This window comes from Drosophila kikkawai, chromosome 3L (assembly GCF_030179895.1).
Source record: "Drosophila kikkawai strain 14028-0561.14 chromosome 3L, DkikHiC1v2, whole genome shotgun sequence".
In the NCBI taxonomy this organism is placed as follows: Eukaryota; Metazoa; Arthropoda; class Insecta; order Diptera; family Drosophilidae; genus Drosophila; species Drosophila kikkawai.
The window spans coordinates 32,910,031-32,927,955 of record NC_091730.1 but is presented as its reverse complement, the minus strand read 5'-3'; the positions used below and the strand labels follow the sequence as shown (position 1 = coordinate 32,927,955).

Here is a 17,925-nt window from a genome sequence, read left to right as displayed (position 1 = left end):
AGAGAAGGACGCGAGCGGAGTAGGCGGCCTGCATATCGCGCGAAGCAATGCCTAGCGGCGGTACCGCGCGACACGGCCCTCTACACTGTTTCTGTTTGTCCTTCCCAGCAACCCTGTGTTATTTATGTAGTTATAGTCTTAAATGTTATGTTTTTCAAATAAAAGAATATAAAAAAAAAAAAAAAAAAAAAACACACATCACCCGACAGGAAGCCAACGGCATGAAGCCAAATAAACCCCGCGAAGGGAAGTTCAAAACGAGCACTAAGCTTTGAAGTTACGCGCGCAAGTGGCAACGCTGTCAGCGATAGTATCAGCATCTGGCAACGCCAAGATCGATCGCGACAGCGCTGCCGGCAGGAATTAGGTCACGGCCACACTGCGGAAATTAGGTCAATTTAATTCTCGCAAAATTCTCGACCTCGCAAGTTGTGCCGCTCCCGAAGTAAAAAGTGTCCTTGAGAAACCGCGTGTCCGCGTCGGGAATAATTATCCTGCAGGACCTCTAAGGACATCCAGCCAGGGTGAGCATGGCTGCCGGCCATTAAGTATATATATATTGTGGAATTTATCCCACACCCGACCCCAGAAGTTATTTCCAAAATAAAATTACCAATTAGAAAACATGTGCCTAAATCAAATTGCGCGTTTTTCCTGTCCTCGTTCGCGGGCCGGCGCCCCTCGCCGGCAGTGACCAATTCCCCTCCTGCTTTCCCCGAAGCACCAGAGTGCAGGGAACAGGAGCCCGTAGCTGCTGGATTTTTCCGAGTCCGGACTCGGAGGCGAGGCCGCCGGTCCCCTTTCCCCTTGCCCATCAGAGAGCCATCCCGTCGCTGGATTTTTCCGGGCGAGGATCTGGGGTTGGCCGCTGGATTCTTCCGAACCAACTGTCCCGCTGCTGGATTTTTCCGAGCGCGGACGCAGGCATCGGCTGCTGGATTCCTCCGAGCCGTTGTCCTGTCCCAACGGACGCCGCGCTGCTGGATTATTCCGAGCGTGGGCGTGGCTGCTGGATTATTCCGAGCCCTCTGAGCAATCCTGCCGCTGGATTCTTCCGGGCGAGGATTTGGGGCTGGCTGCTGGATTTTCTCCGAGCCAGTGGTCCCGCTGCTGGATTCTTCCGAGCGGGGACACAGGCCTTGGCTGCTGGATTCCTCCGAGCCTTTGTCCTGTCCCGAAGGCGCCCCGCTGCTGGATCACTCCGAGCGTGGGAGTGGGCGTGGCCGCTGGATAATTCCGGGCCGCTCGTCTCGCCGCTGGATAATTCCGGGCGCGGACGCGGGTTTGACCGCTGGATTATTCCGGGTCGCCCAGTTTCCTGGCCAATAATCACGTGTGAATATTTTCTTCCCCAATTTCCCCGCTAGCTGGCCAGAAAATTATCGGCGCTTTTCCGTTCTGGGTGTCTCACAAATTATAAATTTTGTGAGGGGACTCTGGGCCGCTGAGGATCACCCCGGCCGCCCAGACGCTTCCTTACAATACTAACAAAAGTAGTAGTAGTAGTAGTAACAGTAGGGCTCTACCTAACTTCTGAGATCGCACGCTCATAATACCCATAGTAAGCAGAGAACCCGAACAAAAACCGACGATAAGCAACGTGATCACGCCGCCATCGGGTATATAACAACGAGAACTCATCGCAATCGGGACAGTCGTTCGTGAGAGCTCAAGCAGTCAACATCGGTCAAGACCAGCAAACAGCAAGAACATTTTTTTTATCGTGAGCAACATCGTGCAAAACAAGTACAGTCGTTCGTCGCCGAAGAATAAAACCGCGCGCATTTTGCAATTAAAAATCGTGAACCACGTGCACCATACATATAAAAATTAATTAATTAAACATTCGCGGCTGGCATTTCAAACGGAAAACAACACAGTAGTCCGTGGTCATCGAAACAATATTTAAGAAAATATTTATTTCTTCGTACAATCGTCGAGAATTTAAACGTCACGTGATCCGAACCGAGTGTATACCCTCAAGTAATGGGTGTCAAGTGGATCTCGTATCGTCGGAAACAGGAACTCGAGACCCTGACCGCCGCGTTCGGTTTAAGTAGCGTTGGAACCGTCGAAGAATTACGCCAACGACTCGTCGAATTTTCGAGGCGGGAGGATCTGTCGCCAGAAACGCAAGGACAATTGGAGAAAATGGAAACGGCATACGGGAATGCAGTTACTCCTGACCAAAAATCGCCGCTTACCGTCATGGTGGAACCCACGAGCGAAAAAGTATCGGGCGACTGCAGGAGTCACACTCTCCAGATACCACGGACCAATTCGGCTCCTAATTTGGTGTCGCTGATACAATGAGACGAACGTCGTAGCGCGCGACCTGATGCGCCACATTGGTGGACAAGATGGCCCGATGGGGGCTTACTTTTGATGGATCTGGCGACCCACTCCGATTTATGGAACATATTGAAGAAAGAGCAGCCACGTATCAGGTCGATCTAAGGCAATGCCAGTGCTCCTAGCCGGAAGGGCAGAGAGCTGGTTCCGAACGAGCAGACTGCAGGGCACGACATGGAAAACTTTTAAGAAGGAGTTTCTGGAATTTTTCTTACCACCACGGTACTTCCAAAGGCTGGAAGATCAGATACGGACGTATACACAGCGACCAGGTGAGCTGTTCAAATTCTACTTGATCGATCTCAGCATACTCATGCAACGAGCGGGATACACCATGGCGCAAGAACTGGAGCGCGTGTACGATTTCAGGATTTTCACACGCTAGCCGAGCTGACACAGCTAGTAGTAAACTTCGAGATCATAAGAAGTCGAGGACAATGGGTAGTCAGGAGCGCGAAGGATTTAATGCACCCCACCGAGGAACTACAGGTGGCCCGATAGGTGCACGAACACCCTCAAACCCGGAGGGGCCGAACGGGCCAGGTGCCGAGATACAGCATGGGGCCATAATGCCGAAATCAGAGGCCCCGATCAACGCGCTCAACGCCTGCAGGAACTGTGGGGAGAGTGGCCATTTCCAAAGGGAATGCCGACAGTCGCAAGTTTTATTCTGCTGGGACTGCGGCAGACGTGGTCTCCGCACAGCGGAATGCTGCCGCAGATCGGGAAACGTCTACGGGCCTCGAGCAGCTTCCCCAAGCCAGTAAGTCAAGTTTTAAGACTAAAGCAGGGCAGGATCCAGGCGCAGGTCCGCATCAAAGGAAACACGTTTAAGGCCACCCTGGATACGGGAGCCACACGAAGTTTCATTAGCGAACAGCGGGCGACGCAGAACGAGGAGTGCGTGGCTGCTCCTTCTGGAATCCTGCGAAGCAACGAGGAAAACCCGGAAATTTCAGCGAGGAACGACGCACCGAACGAGGAGTGCGTGGCTGCTCCTTCTGGAATCCTGCGAAGCAACGAGGAAAACCCGTAAATTTCAGCGAGGAACGACGCACCGAACGAGAAGTGCGTGGCTGCTCCTTCTGAAATCCTGCGAAGCATCGAAGAAAACCCGGAGATGTCGGCGAGGAACGACGCACCGAACGAGGAGTGCGTGGCTGATTCCCCCGGAATATCCAGGAGCAACGAGGACACAAAGGAGACCCCCACAGTCGAACACAGACGACCGAATCGTGCCAGACGGAACCGAAACCGCCACGGAGACCCGATGGTAAAGGAGGACCAACCATGTTGGACTTCGGCCTTGCCTACCAGTAGCCAGACCGCTCGACAACATAATCCTTTTCGGCAAGGGCCAGAGGCACCTCTACCAACCAGGAAAGTCCGGTTTCGAGAACCAATTGTGGAAAGCGAATACGGCGTTAGGCCTGACGAATCAACATCAACGGACCTCCAAAGGGAGGAAAGCCTAGCCAGCATCGACACCAACCCGAGCTTGACAGCGGCACCGGACACCATGTATCCGAGGGTGAGTGCTTTTCTGCAGACCGAATTAGATAAGTTTGACCATCTGGTGGGCACATCATATCATTATGAGGGATGATAAACCCATTAAGCAGCGATATTATCCGAAAAATCCAGCAATGCAAGCAGTTATAAACAAACAAGTAGATTAACTATTGCGGGATGGACGTATCGAGCCATCAAAAAGCCCTCATAGTGCACCAATAGTACTAGTCGGGAAAAAGACAGGCGATATCCGAATGTGCGTGGATTATCGGCAACTGAACGCGCGATCAATTCCCGACGCGTACCCCCTACCCAGAATTCATCACATTCTGGAACGGTTACGGAACGCGCGGTTTATTTCAACGCTCGACCTTAGGAGCGAATACTGGCAAATTCCGGTCGCGCCTGCCAGTCGGGAATACACCGCTTTTACCGTCCCGGGACGAGGCCTCTTCCATTGGAAGGTGATGCCATTCGGGTTACATTCAGCCCCGCGATGTTTCAAAGAGCTCTCGATAGCGTCATAGGTCCGGAGTTAGAACCATCAGCCTTCGCGTACTTAGATGACATCGTTGTTATCGGCACGACTCTCGACGAACACATCGAAAACCTGCGCGAAGTATTTAGACGACTCAGGCAAGCTAATCTGAAGCTCAACCGAGACAAATGTAGTTTCTTTCAGCGGAGTCTAAAATACCTGGGGCACGTGATAAGCGAGTCAGGGATTCACACTGACCCTGATAAGATCGCCGCGATTCGCGAACTACAACCGCCTACGAATGTCCGTCAATTACGACGCTGCCTCGGTGTCGCGTCGTGGTACCGCCGTTTCGTCCCGAACTTTGCAGCCATCGTAGAGCCGATATCCACACTCCTCCGGAAAGGTAGGAAATGGAGTTGGGACGCGGAACAGGAGCAAGCTTTCGAGACTCTGAAAACCCGACTCACCGAAGCCCCAGTACTTGCGTGCCCTGACTTTACGCAGAAATTCTCCCTGCAAACCGACGCTAGCGATCACGGATTAGGAGCAGTCCTACTACATAGCATCAACGGGGCGAGTCATAGCTTATGCCAGTCGACGATTAACCCAAGCCGAGGAAAATTACTCAGTAACAGAAAAGGAGTGCCTCGAAATCGTATGGGCCATTCGAAAAATGCGTTGCTACCTTGAAGGGTATCGATTCAACTCAATCGACAACCCGACCGGGCGAATCGCCAGATGGGCACTCGAACTACAACAATATCAGTTCGACGTTCAATATCGACGAGAGCAATTCAACATAGTAGCCGACGCCCTTTCCCGTCAGCCCTTGGACACGGTACAACAAGCCAACGTAGAGCGATCCCAATGCAAATGTGTGCGCAAGATGATGCTTCACGTAACTCAGGAACCGGAAAAATTCCCAGACTATTACTGGCCAGGACTTTTCAGGGAAGTTACAAAGTACGTACGACGGTGCCCCACCTGCCAAAAATACAAGGTGAGCCAACTTAAACCCGCCGGCCGGATGTTCACACGCCAAGTCGAAGAACCGTTCAGCGTAGTATGTGCGGACTTCATGGACCCATTTCCACGTTCTCGTCATGGAAATACCATGTTACTGGTATTTTTGGACTCCCATACATCTCCAGTGCTGACGAAACACAAAACCACGGCCCGGTCGTTCGCCACAGCGCATTGGGGTTCCGAAGCAGGAACCCGGCTGTCCAGCGCCACCACGGATGAGGTCATCGAGGTATCGGATTCCGACGACCGAAGCACGCCCCTGTGGAGGGAGATACAACCACGGCCAGAGACTCCACCGCCGTCTTACCAGGAACTGTTCGGGCCAGGTCCTTACGACAGCCCCCGCACCATGGCCAAGAAGCACCTGCCAGCAGCCCGTAACCCCAGGGCAGAGAACAACAACACAACCAACGATCCACTCCTGGAGGGCCCCAGCACGTCCGGCCAAGCAGTCAGGGCGCGGGCCGCCGTACACCAACAGAGTCGCAACAACACCCGGCGACCCAGCGGCAACAACACGAGCAACGCGCTGTTCGTGGAGGGACCCAGCACGTCCGGTCAAGCAGCCAGGGCGCGAGCCGAGCTACAGTCCCGAATCCACCTCTCCGGAATGGGCGCGTCACAATCTTTTCACCCACCCCAAAGTAAAGGGGGGGGGGGGGGTGTGTGAAGATTCACATTTTTCGCCTAATTCATTCACATTCATGATTCACATTTTTTACTTATATGTACATAGTTAGGATTAAGTAAATAGTTTAAGTTCATAATCAATAGTTTTAAGTCTATGGTATATACTGCAGTAGTTTTTAAGTGACAAAACCTGTAGTTAAATAATTTAAGTTAGCCCTAAGTGGCAACCCAAAACTATCAAATAAGTTAGGAGGATAGTTGAGTTTCCCGCCGAAGCCAGGACACCAACCACGATCACGCCATGGAAAATACCAAGAAGAAACAGAAACAGGGAAGGTTTCCTGGGAACATGACTAACAGCCACACTGACTTCCGGGACATAGATTTTTGCACGCGGCGAGAGAAGTTTTCTCTACAGAATTAGCCGCGACAGTGCCGTCTGTGAGTATTCCGGGCATTTGCGCTGTAGTTCGGGCTGGCCGTAATACCTCCGATTTGCTGTCTGTGAGTATTCCGGGCATTTTCGTAGTAGGTGTTGCTTGCCGGAAATAGCCGCGACAGTGCCGTTTGCGAGTATTCCGGGCATTTGCGTAGTAGTCAGGGCTGGCAGTATTACCTCCGATTTTGCTGACTGTGAGTATTCCGGGCATTTTCGTAGTAGGTTTTGCTTGCCAGAATTAGCCGCGACTGTGCCGTCTGCGAGTATTCCGGGCATTTGCGCATTAATTAGGGCTGACAGTATTACCTCCGATTTTGCTGTCTGTGAGTATTCCGGGCATTTTCGTAGTAGGTTTCGCTGGTCAGAATTAGCTGCGACAGTGCCGTCGGCGCGTATTTCGAGCCTGTGACAATATTTGACCGTGAGTACTCTGGTGTGGCGCTTTTTGAGGCGCAGGTATACGCTACCCATGCCCCACACCATCTTCCCGTATCTGGGATAAAGGATGTCATCTGCCTCCTTGTTTATCTGGAGGACTACACTTTGCATGGGATTAGCTCCCGGTCCACCACCTCCAGGTTGGCTCCCTCCCACAACGCCTTCAACTGGCAAACCGCTTGCGTCAGTCACTTTTTCGTCGGGTCACCCGTGCATTTTAGGATTTTTGACCCCATTTAGCCAGCGAAGGTGGGATCTTCCTCCATCCGTGCGTACAATGACTCGACGAGCCGCGCATGCACAATCTTCCAATGCGCCTCGGTCATTTTGCCGGCTTCATCGCTTCTGTCAATGAGGGCCCAATCAAGTGTTTTTTGGTCACCTCACTGACTTTTGCGTTTTTTTTTTGGGCTTTTTCGCCATTTGGGGAGGGCCTGCCTCTTTAGGCCCGCGTTGCCGCTTGCTCCCCGGTGCGTCCATAGAGGCGCTTTCGGTTGAGCGTTGCCTTTTGTTGGCAAGTGTCATCTCCACTTTGTTGGCGAATCCGCCAGTCGATCTCATGTGGGGGAGTTTGACGAAGTGAAGCCTCCCCTGAGCGATTTTCTCCTCAGCCCAGGGAAGCTTTGCCTTCTCCTCTAGGGATAGGGCGGCTTTTTCCTGGAGCCGATCCTGGATGCGGAGGGCAGCCTAGTACAGCGCCCTGGCCTTCATTCCCTCGCTTGACCGCTTTGGCCCGTCCCTGCGCTGAGAGCTGGTGCGTGGTTTCGGTGAGTGAAGAAGGCTTTCTTCCTTCTCTTTGGAAAGCTGCACGCTCTCAAGGTCCGAGTCTGTATCGACTATGGCACGTGAGCGGCTTAACTTCCCCTGCGTTGTTTTTTCGGCAGTAGCGTTGCAACTGACACAACCTGCTCCCGTCACATCAGAGGTGTAACCGCTGGCGACACGCAGAGAGGATTGCTCCCCCCCCGTGCCCGCCGGTGGTAGCGGTCACGCCTTCCACCGACGCACTATGGTTTTTTTCGCGTTTTTTTTGGCATAAAGTCAATTTTTTTATTTTTATGTATCTTAAAATTTTTTTTATTTTTAATTTTTAAATACCATAGACAAATAAAAAAATATGTAACTTTAACATATGGAACAACACTGTTCTGCTGGCCAGCTGTTAAAGTCAGCTGATTATGTAGCAGCTGTTTTGTATGAAATTGGCGCGAAAAATTGTGCGACTTTGATAGTTTGTTGTGGCAAAAGTTTACGAAGAAGTTAAATGAATAAATATGGAAAACGATTGTCCAGGTATATAAAACTAAAGTTTACCAATGTTTCTGTCGTTGTTATGTGTTTTTGTCCAATTGTACCGTCTTTTGTTTACGTGTATTTTTAGAGCGAGCTTAACAAGTGTAGCTGTGTTTCGTGGATCAGTACTTTTGCATGGCAAAGAGTTGCAAAAAGTTGTAAATGAGAAACTATTAACCAAAGTGTGCAGATTAATGAGAAACTAACCGTTTTTGTCCGAATCCACACGTTTTCGAAAAAATCAACATTTTCTAGTACCATATCAGTATGGTTTTTTTCCGTTTTTTTTTTTTCTATAAACTCCAATTTTAGGTCTATTGTATTGAAATTTCGTTTGAATACCTTTTTTAAGCTTTCAAGAAGACCTACCAAGTTTCAAATGATTTGGGGCACTATTTCATATAGCTGCCATATACAGATCTGGCCCATTCGCCAAAAAATTTTTTTTTTTTTTAAATATAACCAAATCATTTGAAACTTGGTAGGTCATCTTGGGAGCTTAAAAAATGTATACAAACCAAATTTCAAAGCAATAGCTTGAAAAACAAAAAAGTTGGTGCAAATCGGCCAGATCGGTTATATGGCAGCTATATGAAATAGTGCCCCAAATCATTTGAAATTTGGTAGGCCATCATAGAAGCTTAAAAAATGTATACATACCAAATTTCAGATCAATAGGTTTAAAATTAGAGTTTATGCCAAAAAAAACGCGAAAAAAACCATAGTGCGACGTTTGGGCTGACATCCCAGCCCTGGTTTGATCGTTTAAACCCTCTAGAATGGTATCTTTTTCGGGGGTACCACCCGCTTGCGTGGTCGAAAGTCAAAGGCGGAACAATGCAGTCAGGCTAGGGCTGCGCTGACAATCAGAGTTCCAGGTACGGGCAGCAAGCACTATTTTCGGGAATCACTTTATTAGGCACTAGCGCTAAAACGCACTCGAAAGCTTACCCGCAATAATCAAAGCGTAAGTTGAGCTAGGCAATGGCAGTATTCACTTTGAGAAAAATGTGAGTTTTTGTCTCGATGCACGCGGATTAAAATTTAGCTTTGCAGAGAAGTTGAACTGCACTCGATCACGCCATCCAGAAAAGAGAACGGAAATGCTCAGATCAAGAGTGACCACAGCTACGATAATCCGTTTTAGGGGATTTTTTAGGCATTTTATGAAAAGGAGTATCGAAACTTCTTTTTAGCAGGACCGATAGTTTGCTAATCTGGTTCGTTGCCAAATATGTAACCAGAAAGTTTATTTTCAGCGTTTCCAATGGGCTTGACTCCCACAAATTACACAAAAACTACATAACCAATGGTCATGATGTTTTTTTTTAAATGACATTTACATTCATTAACTCTTTGCCAAATTTAAAAAAATTGTAGTTTTGTGTTTACCTGTACAGGTATATCGCTACCTGCCAGGTGTCCATTATTTTCACCTTTTTCTGCCTAAAGTAGTATATAACTTCTGAAGCTGCCCAGAGCCGGCAACTACACTATGACTACGCACTGCGTGTATGTTTTCTGCATCAGAATCCGTTTAGATCGGCTGCGTCCAGCTGCGACTCTGGCATTGCGAAGCAAAAAACCGAAACAACTCAGGGTTAAATATACCAAAATACCGACACAATTTCACACAAACCAAAAAAAAAATACTAACTGTAGCACTCACGGTTCTGTGGCGGTTAAACTTAAACTTCAGTTTTCAAATTATTTTTATTTAAGCAAATACATTAAAATATAGATAAAATATTAAATAAAAAATATTTGTAAAATATTGTCTTCATTGAAAAAAAATATTTTTTTTGATACCCTTTAAAAAGGCGAATGAGTCGGCGTGGCATATTTTCCAATACATATGTTAATTTGACAACAATTACCTGTCAAATGGCGCTTAATAAATTTCGTTATCTTGTTTTGTTCAAAAGTTATGATATTTGCAACGTAAAATGAGAAAAGGCGCTACGACGCGTCGTAGGGGGACTGGCTACCATCGCAATAATTGCTTTAACATTTTGGCATGTGTCGAGCGTTACTTTGCTCATAATGCGCTCCAAGCAGTCGATCAGCGCCCTTTGCTCGCGAAACATGGATTCAATTTCTAGATCCTCTTCCGTAGATGCAATTGACTCAGTTTCAGTTTTTAATGCAAGATTAGTGTTGAATATATTTTTGTATTTAATAACTAAATTTTTTATTTCAATGAAATAATCTATTATATAAAAAAAAGTCGAGTTTTCTGCGGAGATCCTATAACTCCAGAACGCACGAACCGATTTCCACGGTTTTGCATTCGTTGGAAAGGTCTCGGAATTTGTGATTTTTGCAGTAAAGAAATTTCAGAAAAAATGGCAACAGAAAAGCGGGAAAGTCATTTTTCCATAAAGCGCCAATACTGACACATAGCATGCCATAATTCTCTACTCAGTTTATTTTATGACAAACCGAAATTGTGTTCAATTTTGAGAAAAATAAGTTATTCGTTTCATATCAGTGCAATTGGAAATCAGCATTTGTATTTAGGGTGGTAAGATGAACTGTGTAATTATGTGGATTAGAGGTTAAATTAACCGCTCTGCCTATAGTCCAAAATGCCTAGAGCACGACGTGTGAACATCGGTCTCCGCACACGGTATGCAATCCAGCAACAAGTGTATTCACAGAACTTAGGCGAGGAAAGACGAAATGCAAGAAGAGAATATGACCGATTAAGACGACGCGTGAGCACACGAAGATCATTGGCATCATACAATCGCTTGGCATTTCAATATGATCCCTCTGCGAACTACAGAGATGATAGAAAATTAGATATTGGACCTATGACGACAATATGCCGATATTGCAATGCGTTAAAGTTTAAAAGAGAAACGGCTGCAAGTGGATAAGTCAAACTGGATCCATTACTTACACCACCACAGCCACTGAAACATTGTTCGATGGAAGTGATCCAGATTCCAGCCATTTTCTTCAACACATCCTTGAATACAATAACTGCTTTCGCATGACTTCCTTAGGAGCTAATATCATTAGAGAAGGCGGCTTCATGCCGACTAGCAAGGTAAAAGTTACAATCACTTACACAAACACAAAGAATTGCAACATAATAACAGCATATACTCTACGGACTACACCATCACACGATTCTTCAACAAATGATTGTTTGCAATAACAGATACAAGGACAAATATATCATTTGCATGGTTCATTGGTGCCAACAACAGAGGAACCGCAACAATTTCTGCAAATATATTTCATTTCGTCGATGGTGGATCAGCTGAATGTGCGGTGCAACATTCAGGGAACACGACGCATGAACCGATTTCCACGGTTTTGCATTCCTTGGAAAGGCCTCGGAATTCGTGATATAATCAGTAAAGAAAATTCAGGAAAAATTTCAACAGAAAAGCAGGAAAGTCATTTTTGCATAAAGGCCATCACTGATACATAGCATGCCATAATTCTCTACTGAGCTTTATTATATGAAACAAAACAAAACAAATTTTGTGAAATTGTGAAGAATCAGTAAAAAAATAAGTTATTCATTTTCAGCTTTTGCCGGACTGTCTTCGTCCCCGATTTTAATTAATTTAATATTGGGCACTTTCGAATGGTTTAGTAAAACAAATGGTGCATCTGAGCCTTGGGAATTTGTAGCATTTGAGGCAAGCTTAGTGTCCTCTTCTTCGGACTTTTTCAAGAATAATTGCAACAGAAAAGGTGGTGAGTTGAACTGTGTAAATTATGCGGATTTGAGGTTAAATTAACCACTCTGCCTATAGACCCAGAGCATATACATAATTCCAGAACGCACCAACCGTTTTCCATGGTTTTGCAAAAAAAATAAAAGTTATTCGTTTCCTAACATTTCAATTGGAAACCAGCATTTCTTTTTAAGCTGGTAAGTTGAATAGTGAAAATTTTGAGGATTTTAGGTTAAATTAACCACTTTGCCTATAGTTCAAAATGCCTAGAGCACGACGTTTGAACATTGGTCTCCGCACAAGGCATGCATGCCAGCAACAAGTGTGTTCACAGAACTTAAGCGAGGAGAGACGAAATGTAGTAAGGGAAAATGCCCGATTGAGACAACACGTGGGCACACGAAGATCAACTGGTGTGCAGCATCTAAGAGGATCCCAACAGCAACAGTAACCATCGACCTCAGGACAAATTTCAAGAATCCTGAGATAGAGTGCCAGAAAAGATTCGTTATCCGTTATCGTGTCCCCGGTGTTGCCCATATCCGTTTTGTCCACTGGAGGGTCCAAACAATTGTCCTCTCAGAGCCATAGTTCCCTACCAGGGTTTCAGGCCCGGACTACCGGCCGAAATTGGTAAGGCGGATAATCAGCCTGCCTTAAAAAAACCCCTTATGGCAATACCACCAACGAGACAGTTTCATCTTTCAAAATAAATGTTCCTGAGGAATTCTTTGAGAAACTATGCTCTGTCCAAATCTGAACAAAGCATGTGATTGTCAAGGAATTCGAAGCATAGAAAGAGAAAAAAAGAACAGTTGGAATTACTCTTCCTAGGCCCGATTTGACCAATGCGCCTTCTACGTCTTCCAATTCCGTCCCAAAAAACTAACAAACTTCCTTGGTATCTCCTATCAAAATAATAGACTTTCGCAGTAAGCTTCCTAAATTGTACTATAATAGTGTCATATTTGCTTCCCAAGTGTTGTGTTCACAGAAACCTGGTTAAAGCCGGAGATTCTGAGCTCCGAAGTTTTTCAAGCTGTGTTCACAGTATACCGGCTAGATCGGAGTATCAAACCATATTTCCGCTATTCAGTTGGTCTCTAAAAGAATTTCGGATAGGGACCACTTAATTAGTAGTTCTTGGTGATTTTAACATCCCAGGGGCTATTTGGTCCCTAGATAATTCCATTAACCACAACACATCACAAAAAATGTGGTTTACCAAAGAGCACCTCAATTAAACGGATAATTTGCCGAAGGTTATTTATAAAATAATTATGGCGAATTGTTTCTCCTCTCAAGATAGCTTGTATGTTTGCATCTCTGCTGGCAAAATTTGTCCAGAGTCCCTCCAGATTAGCCAACCGCTCCGTATAGTATGCAGGTTTGGTTTTCCTGCTGTCGGAATCCTTTTTGAAATTCATAATAAGGGATTGAATGCGCTCTCCCAGCGCCTGCTGTTCATCCAATAGGGATTTAATGCTTGAAGATTCAATTGTATTTTATTAAATAAACCTTAAGCGGTATTTTGTTTTGATGTGCCTCACACCGTGGTTTATTAATAAACGTAAAAGGTATCGTAATCAAGTGTCAATTGCAGATTGGTTCGCCGAGTGCTCTGAATTTCGATCTCAAGTCGATTGTACTCTTTTTATTTATTTTTTTTGTTTCGGTCGCCTGGTTGACCTTTATTGATTTGTTTTGCACTGTCCTATCGCTAAGTTGATAGCAGTTAAACAGATTTCGCCCAATGAACTTCTGTTTTGATGTGTTGTTTGATCGCCTTATTGACAATTAATCACTACCGTGATTGTTTCAGTCGATTTACATTACTTTAAATCAAATATGATAAATTAATCACTACCGTGATTGCTGCAGTTGATTTAAATTAAATTTAATCAGGTTTCGAATAAAATGCGCTTCAAAGTCGGGGGTCAGCAAATGTGAGAATTCAAATTAAATCCTAATGCTGAAATAGGTTTTTGTTGCGTGCCTCAAGTACAGTACCAGTGGCAATAGTCGCCGCAATGAGTACAGTATAAATTGGGCTGCGGAGAAGGGAATACGTAGAGTTTTTTTCGTACTGATTTTATTAAATATGGCATATGGTTTGATATACATGTTCTTGGGTCAAAGAATATTTACTTAGGTCTACTTTTGGGTTACATTTATCAGATACATGGCTTGGTCCTATAAAAACATAAACAGCTGGATACAGACATGTGAACTACTTAGATAACTAATTCCTGCGAAGTCTGCATGCAACAGGTGTAAAGTACGTGACCGATCGCGGGATTCCGTTTATGGCCCGAAATAACACATGTGTGCGCGGACCTGAGTGACCCGGGTGTCGCGAGTTTTCCGAGTTTGTTTAAGTAGATGGACGGCGACCAAATGCAATCTTATCAATAAATTGCTGGTGGCAGCTGCGAGCAATTATTACAGATTCTTTTGCGAGGATAAAAGCACCAGGACTAAATGGAATATTCCCAGCTATACTGCAGATGATTAAAGAAGTGATCACCCCATGGCTCTACGCAATATATACAGCTTGTTTAAGCACGGGCTATATCCCTATCCAATGGAGGCCCTTTCGGATTGTCCCTCTGCCCAAAGCAGGAAAGTGCAGCCATGTAAGCCCCAAGGATTACAGATCGTAAGCAAGGTGGAGTCCTATCACCCCTCCAATGAATCTGGTGGTAGACAACCTGATCACGAGATTCGAGAGAAAAGCAGCTTATGCGGATGACGTAAGCATAATTATCACGGGAGTCTGTCCATCGACCCTCAGCTCGATCATGGAAACAACGCTCAGAGAGATATGTGAGTGGGCGGAGAAGGTAGGACTCAATATTAATGCGGATAAGACGAACCTTATTCTCTTCACCAAGAGATACAAGGTGCCGCAATGGATCCCCCGAAAATTAACAAAACCAAGCTGACCCCGAAAACACAAGTCAAATACCTCGGCATTGTACTTGACAGCAAGCTGACGTGGAAGGCCAATGTAGTAGAGGCTAAAAATCGCCACCATAGCGCTATATGCATCCAAGAAGATGCTTAGCAGCACATGGGGCCTCTCACCCGCTCTAATGCATTGGGTCTACATATCGGTGGTGCGTCCGACTCTGCTGTATGGAGTCTTAGTGTGGTGGCAAGCCACGGAGAAGAAAACGTATAATAAGCTTATGGAGAGAACCCAGCGGCAGGCACTCCTCTGCATATCAGGGGCGCTGAGGTCAACCCCCACCAAAGCACTCGAAACCATAATCGGTATATATCCCCTAGATATCCAAGCGCAACTGATAGCAGGAAAGGCGGCACAACGTAAACAGTACATCTGACTACATGATACCCAGAACGTGCCCGGATGTAAACACAACATTATTCATGGGACCAAATGACTTGAAGTCAGGCCAGGACTCTGCTCACCACATCAATATATACACCGACTTCTCCAAGAAGGAAGGAGGAGTTGGAGCGGGCATATACTGTTCAGACCCTGAAATGAGGCTGTCGTATAAGCTACCAAGCTACTGCAGTATATTCCAGGCGGAAGTATTCAGGAAAGCAGCAGAGCTTGTGTAGAGCATAAACCGTCCACATGAGGCGGTCAATTTGTTCGGCGATAAGATCCATGCAATCATCAGCGATCAGTTCCAAAAATGTACTGGGAAGCAGGGAAGTCACTAGATAGTCTGAGCTCGACAAAGTAACGAAACCATGGACGAACTTGCAAATGAAGGCTGTGAAAGTGAAAGAACAGAAAACGTTCCTGTCTCCCTAAGAACCCTTTAAAGCGATATATAGAGACGGGCTGACGCAAGCGCAAAAAGCAGGTGGAGGAGTAATTCCACAACCTGCAGAATATTAAAAATCATGTGCAAAGAGCACAACTAGAAATTCACTCATTACGTGCTGCAACTTCCGCGGAAGGACTGCAAAATGTCAGTGGGTATTCTAACAGGTCACTGCCTGTCTGCTGCATATGCAGTCAAGCTGGGGGTTACCGACAACGCCAAATGCTGGAAATGTGATGAATCCGAGGCAACCGAAACCTTGGAGCATTTCATTTGCTGATGTCCGGCCCTAACGAGGGCAAGAATGAGATACCTAGGCTCTCCAGTTCTGGCATTGCTAATAGATGCCTCCTGGAGGAAGCAAGGTGAACTCCTTGCCTTTGCAAAAAACACCGCGATCTTCAAGGACCTCGAAACCCGCATAAATAGTATAGAATAGAATTTTAAAACTTTAATTTAAAAAAGGAAAAAACTAATACTTACTTCTGACGTATGTATATCCAATTATCAGAAACAATGTTTAATAGTGTTGTGTATCCAACAAATCCAGATGCGACTGCATTAATAATTAAAATCTGGTCAGTTTCGGTGAATATAGAATTGTTACTAAGAATTGTCATCTTAAGCAAATAAAGAATCTTTTCATGTTGAACTGGACACCGAGCCAGCATTTTTAACAAATAGGTTCGATCACTTTGGGGCCGAAGCTTGGGAAATTGTCTTATGCGTTCCAGTCCAAACATCCATTCATTCATAGAACCCAATTTAAATACTGGGCAGATGTCTTCACTAGGTACGCTAATATAATTCTTGCATTAAAAATTAATAACAAATCAATAGAAATAATACATACGGATTTTCAAAATTTGGATTAGAACTGTTAATCCACAATTCAAAGCTCTTTCGTGCTGTATTAATACAAGGCAAATAGCCTGCACGGCACAGAAATGTCTTGCATAATTTTCGAAAGTCTGTTTTCCACATGACTTCATTATGTTTTGGGGTACCCAAACTTTCATATATAGGAGCCAAGAGAGCAATAACATATAACTGAAAAAAAAAAACAAAGTTACAAAAATATGTTTTGTTTCGTCATTATTGGTCCACCTCAAACTTTTTATAAACTGAAGACATTTCGATACGGCGTCCAATTTGGTCAATAAATGTAAATACTGGATTCCAAACAATATGATTGCGTTCCGTTTTAATAAACAGGGTCATATTTAATGCAGTTTCAAAGTTTAAGTCTCCAGCATATGCTAAGTTCCAAGCATCATGAAGTAATTTCGCTCTTAAAAAAAAAACAAAATGAATGAAAATCATTATTATCAGTGTTTTTATACCAGCAATAAAACGTAGTAAATAAAAAGCTGCTGTGAAATAATAAAAAACAAAAAGGGAAGCTAACTTCGGCGCGCCGAAGTTTGTATAACCTTGCAGATTGGTTTCGATATTTATATTATATATTTAAATGCTGACAACACACACAAAGAAGAGTTTGATAACATTTTTCCTATTTTCATATTATATTTACAATTTGGCTGTTACAGTTTTACATTCCCAGCTTTATGTTTTCTTTACATCTAGTGATCGTTTCTATGGCAGCTATATGATATAGTTGTCCGATTTTTATGAAATTTATACAATAATTTGTAACGTGTAACGCACAAGTAAATAAATAAATATTAAGAAATAAGAAGAAGAGACAACACATGAAGACACAAAATATACATATTAAGACATTGGAATAAGAGACAACACCTGAAGACACAAAATATACATATTAAGACATAGGAATAAGAGACAACACCTGAAGTCAATAAAAACAAAGAACAAACAAACCAAAATAAAATGAAGTCAAACGAGCGCCAGTTTAATTTAAATGCGCGCGCGCGCCATGAGCAGAGACAAAGGGTCACACTGGCCCGCTAAGGGACTGGCCTCACTATTATGGCAAATTTCTTCGGGTGCGACAGCCACACTTGATCGCTCCAGAGCGCTATATAAGGCGAGTTCCAGCCCTTGGGAGGCATTCCGTTTTCGGCCAGCGATCGGAGCAAGGACGAGTAAGGTATATTGGTAAAGTGGTAACTAATAGTCGGACCCCGACCATACCTTACGTATATAACTTGTGGAAGACCTTAGGGCCTCTCTGTACGTCTCAATATTCGAAGACCTAAGGGCCTCCCCATCAGTCTATATCTATCTCGGTAGACCTGAGGGCCTCCGTGCACGTCTCAATCTTAGAAGACC

General features: G+C 45.0%; 1 protein-coding gene across 1 annotated transcript in view; it reads right to left on the bottom strand.

Annotated features, from left to right (window-relative positions):
• LOC108081262 (aminopeptidase N) overlaps positions 1-17,925 on the bottom strand; it is a 791,205-nt gene that overhangs the window by 20,748 nt on the left and 752,532 nt on the right. Inside the window, exons 10-12 of the mRNA XM_041776406.2 lie at positions 16,780-16,963; positions 16,526-16,722; positions 16,156-16,470 (exon numbers count right to left, since the gene is read on the bottom strand). Of these exons, the coding sequence (XP_041632340.2) occupies positions 16,156-16,470; positions 16,526-16,722; positions 16,780-16,963 (696 nt within the window). The remainder of the gene's footprint in view (positions 1-16,155; positions 16,471-16,525; positions 16,723-16,779; positions 16,964-17,925) is intronic.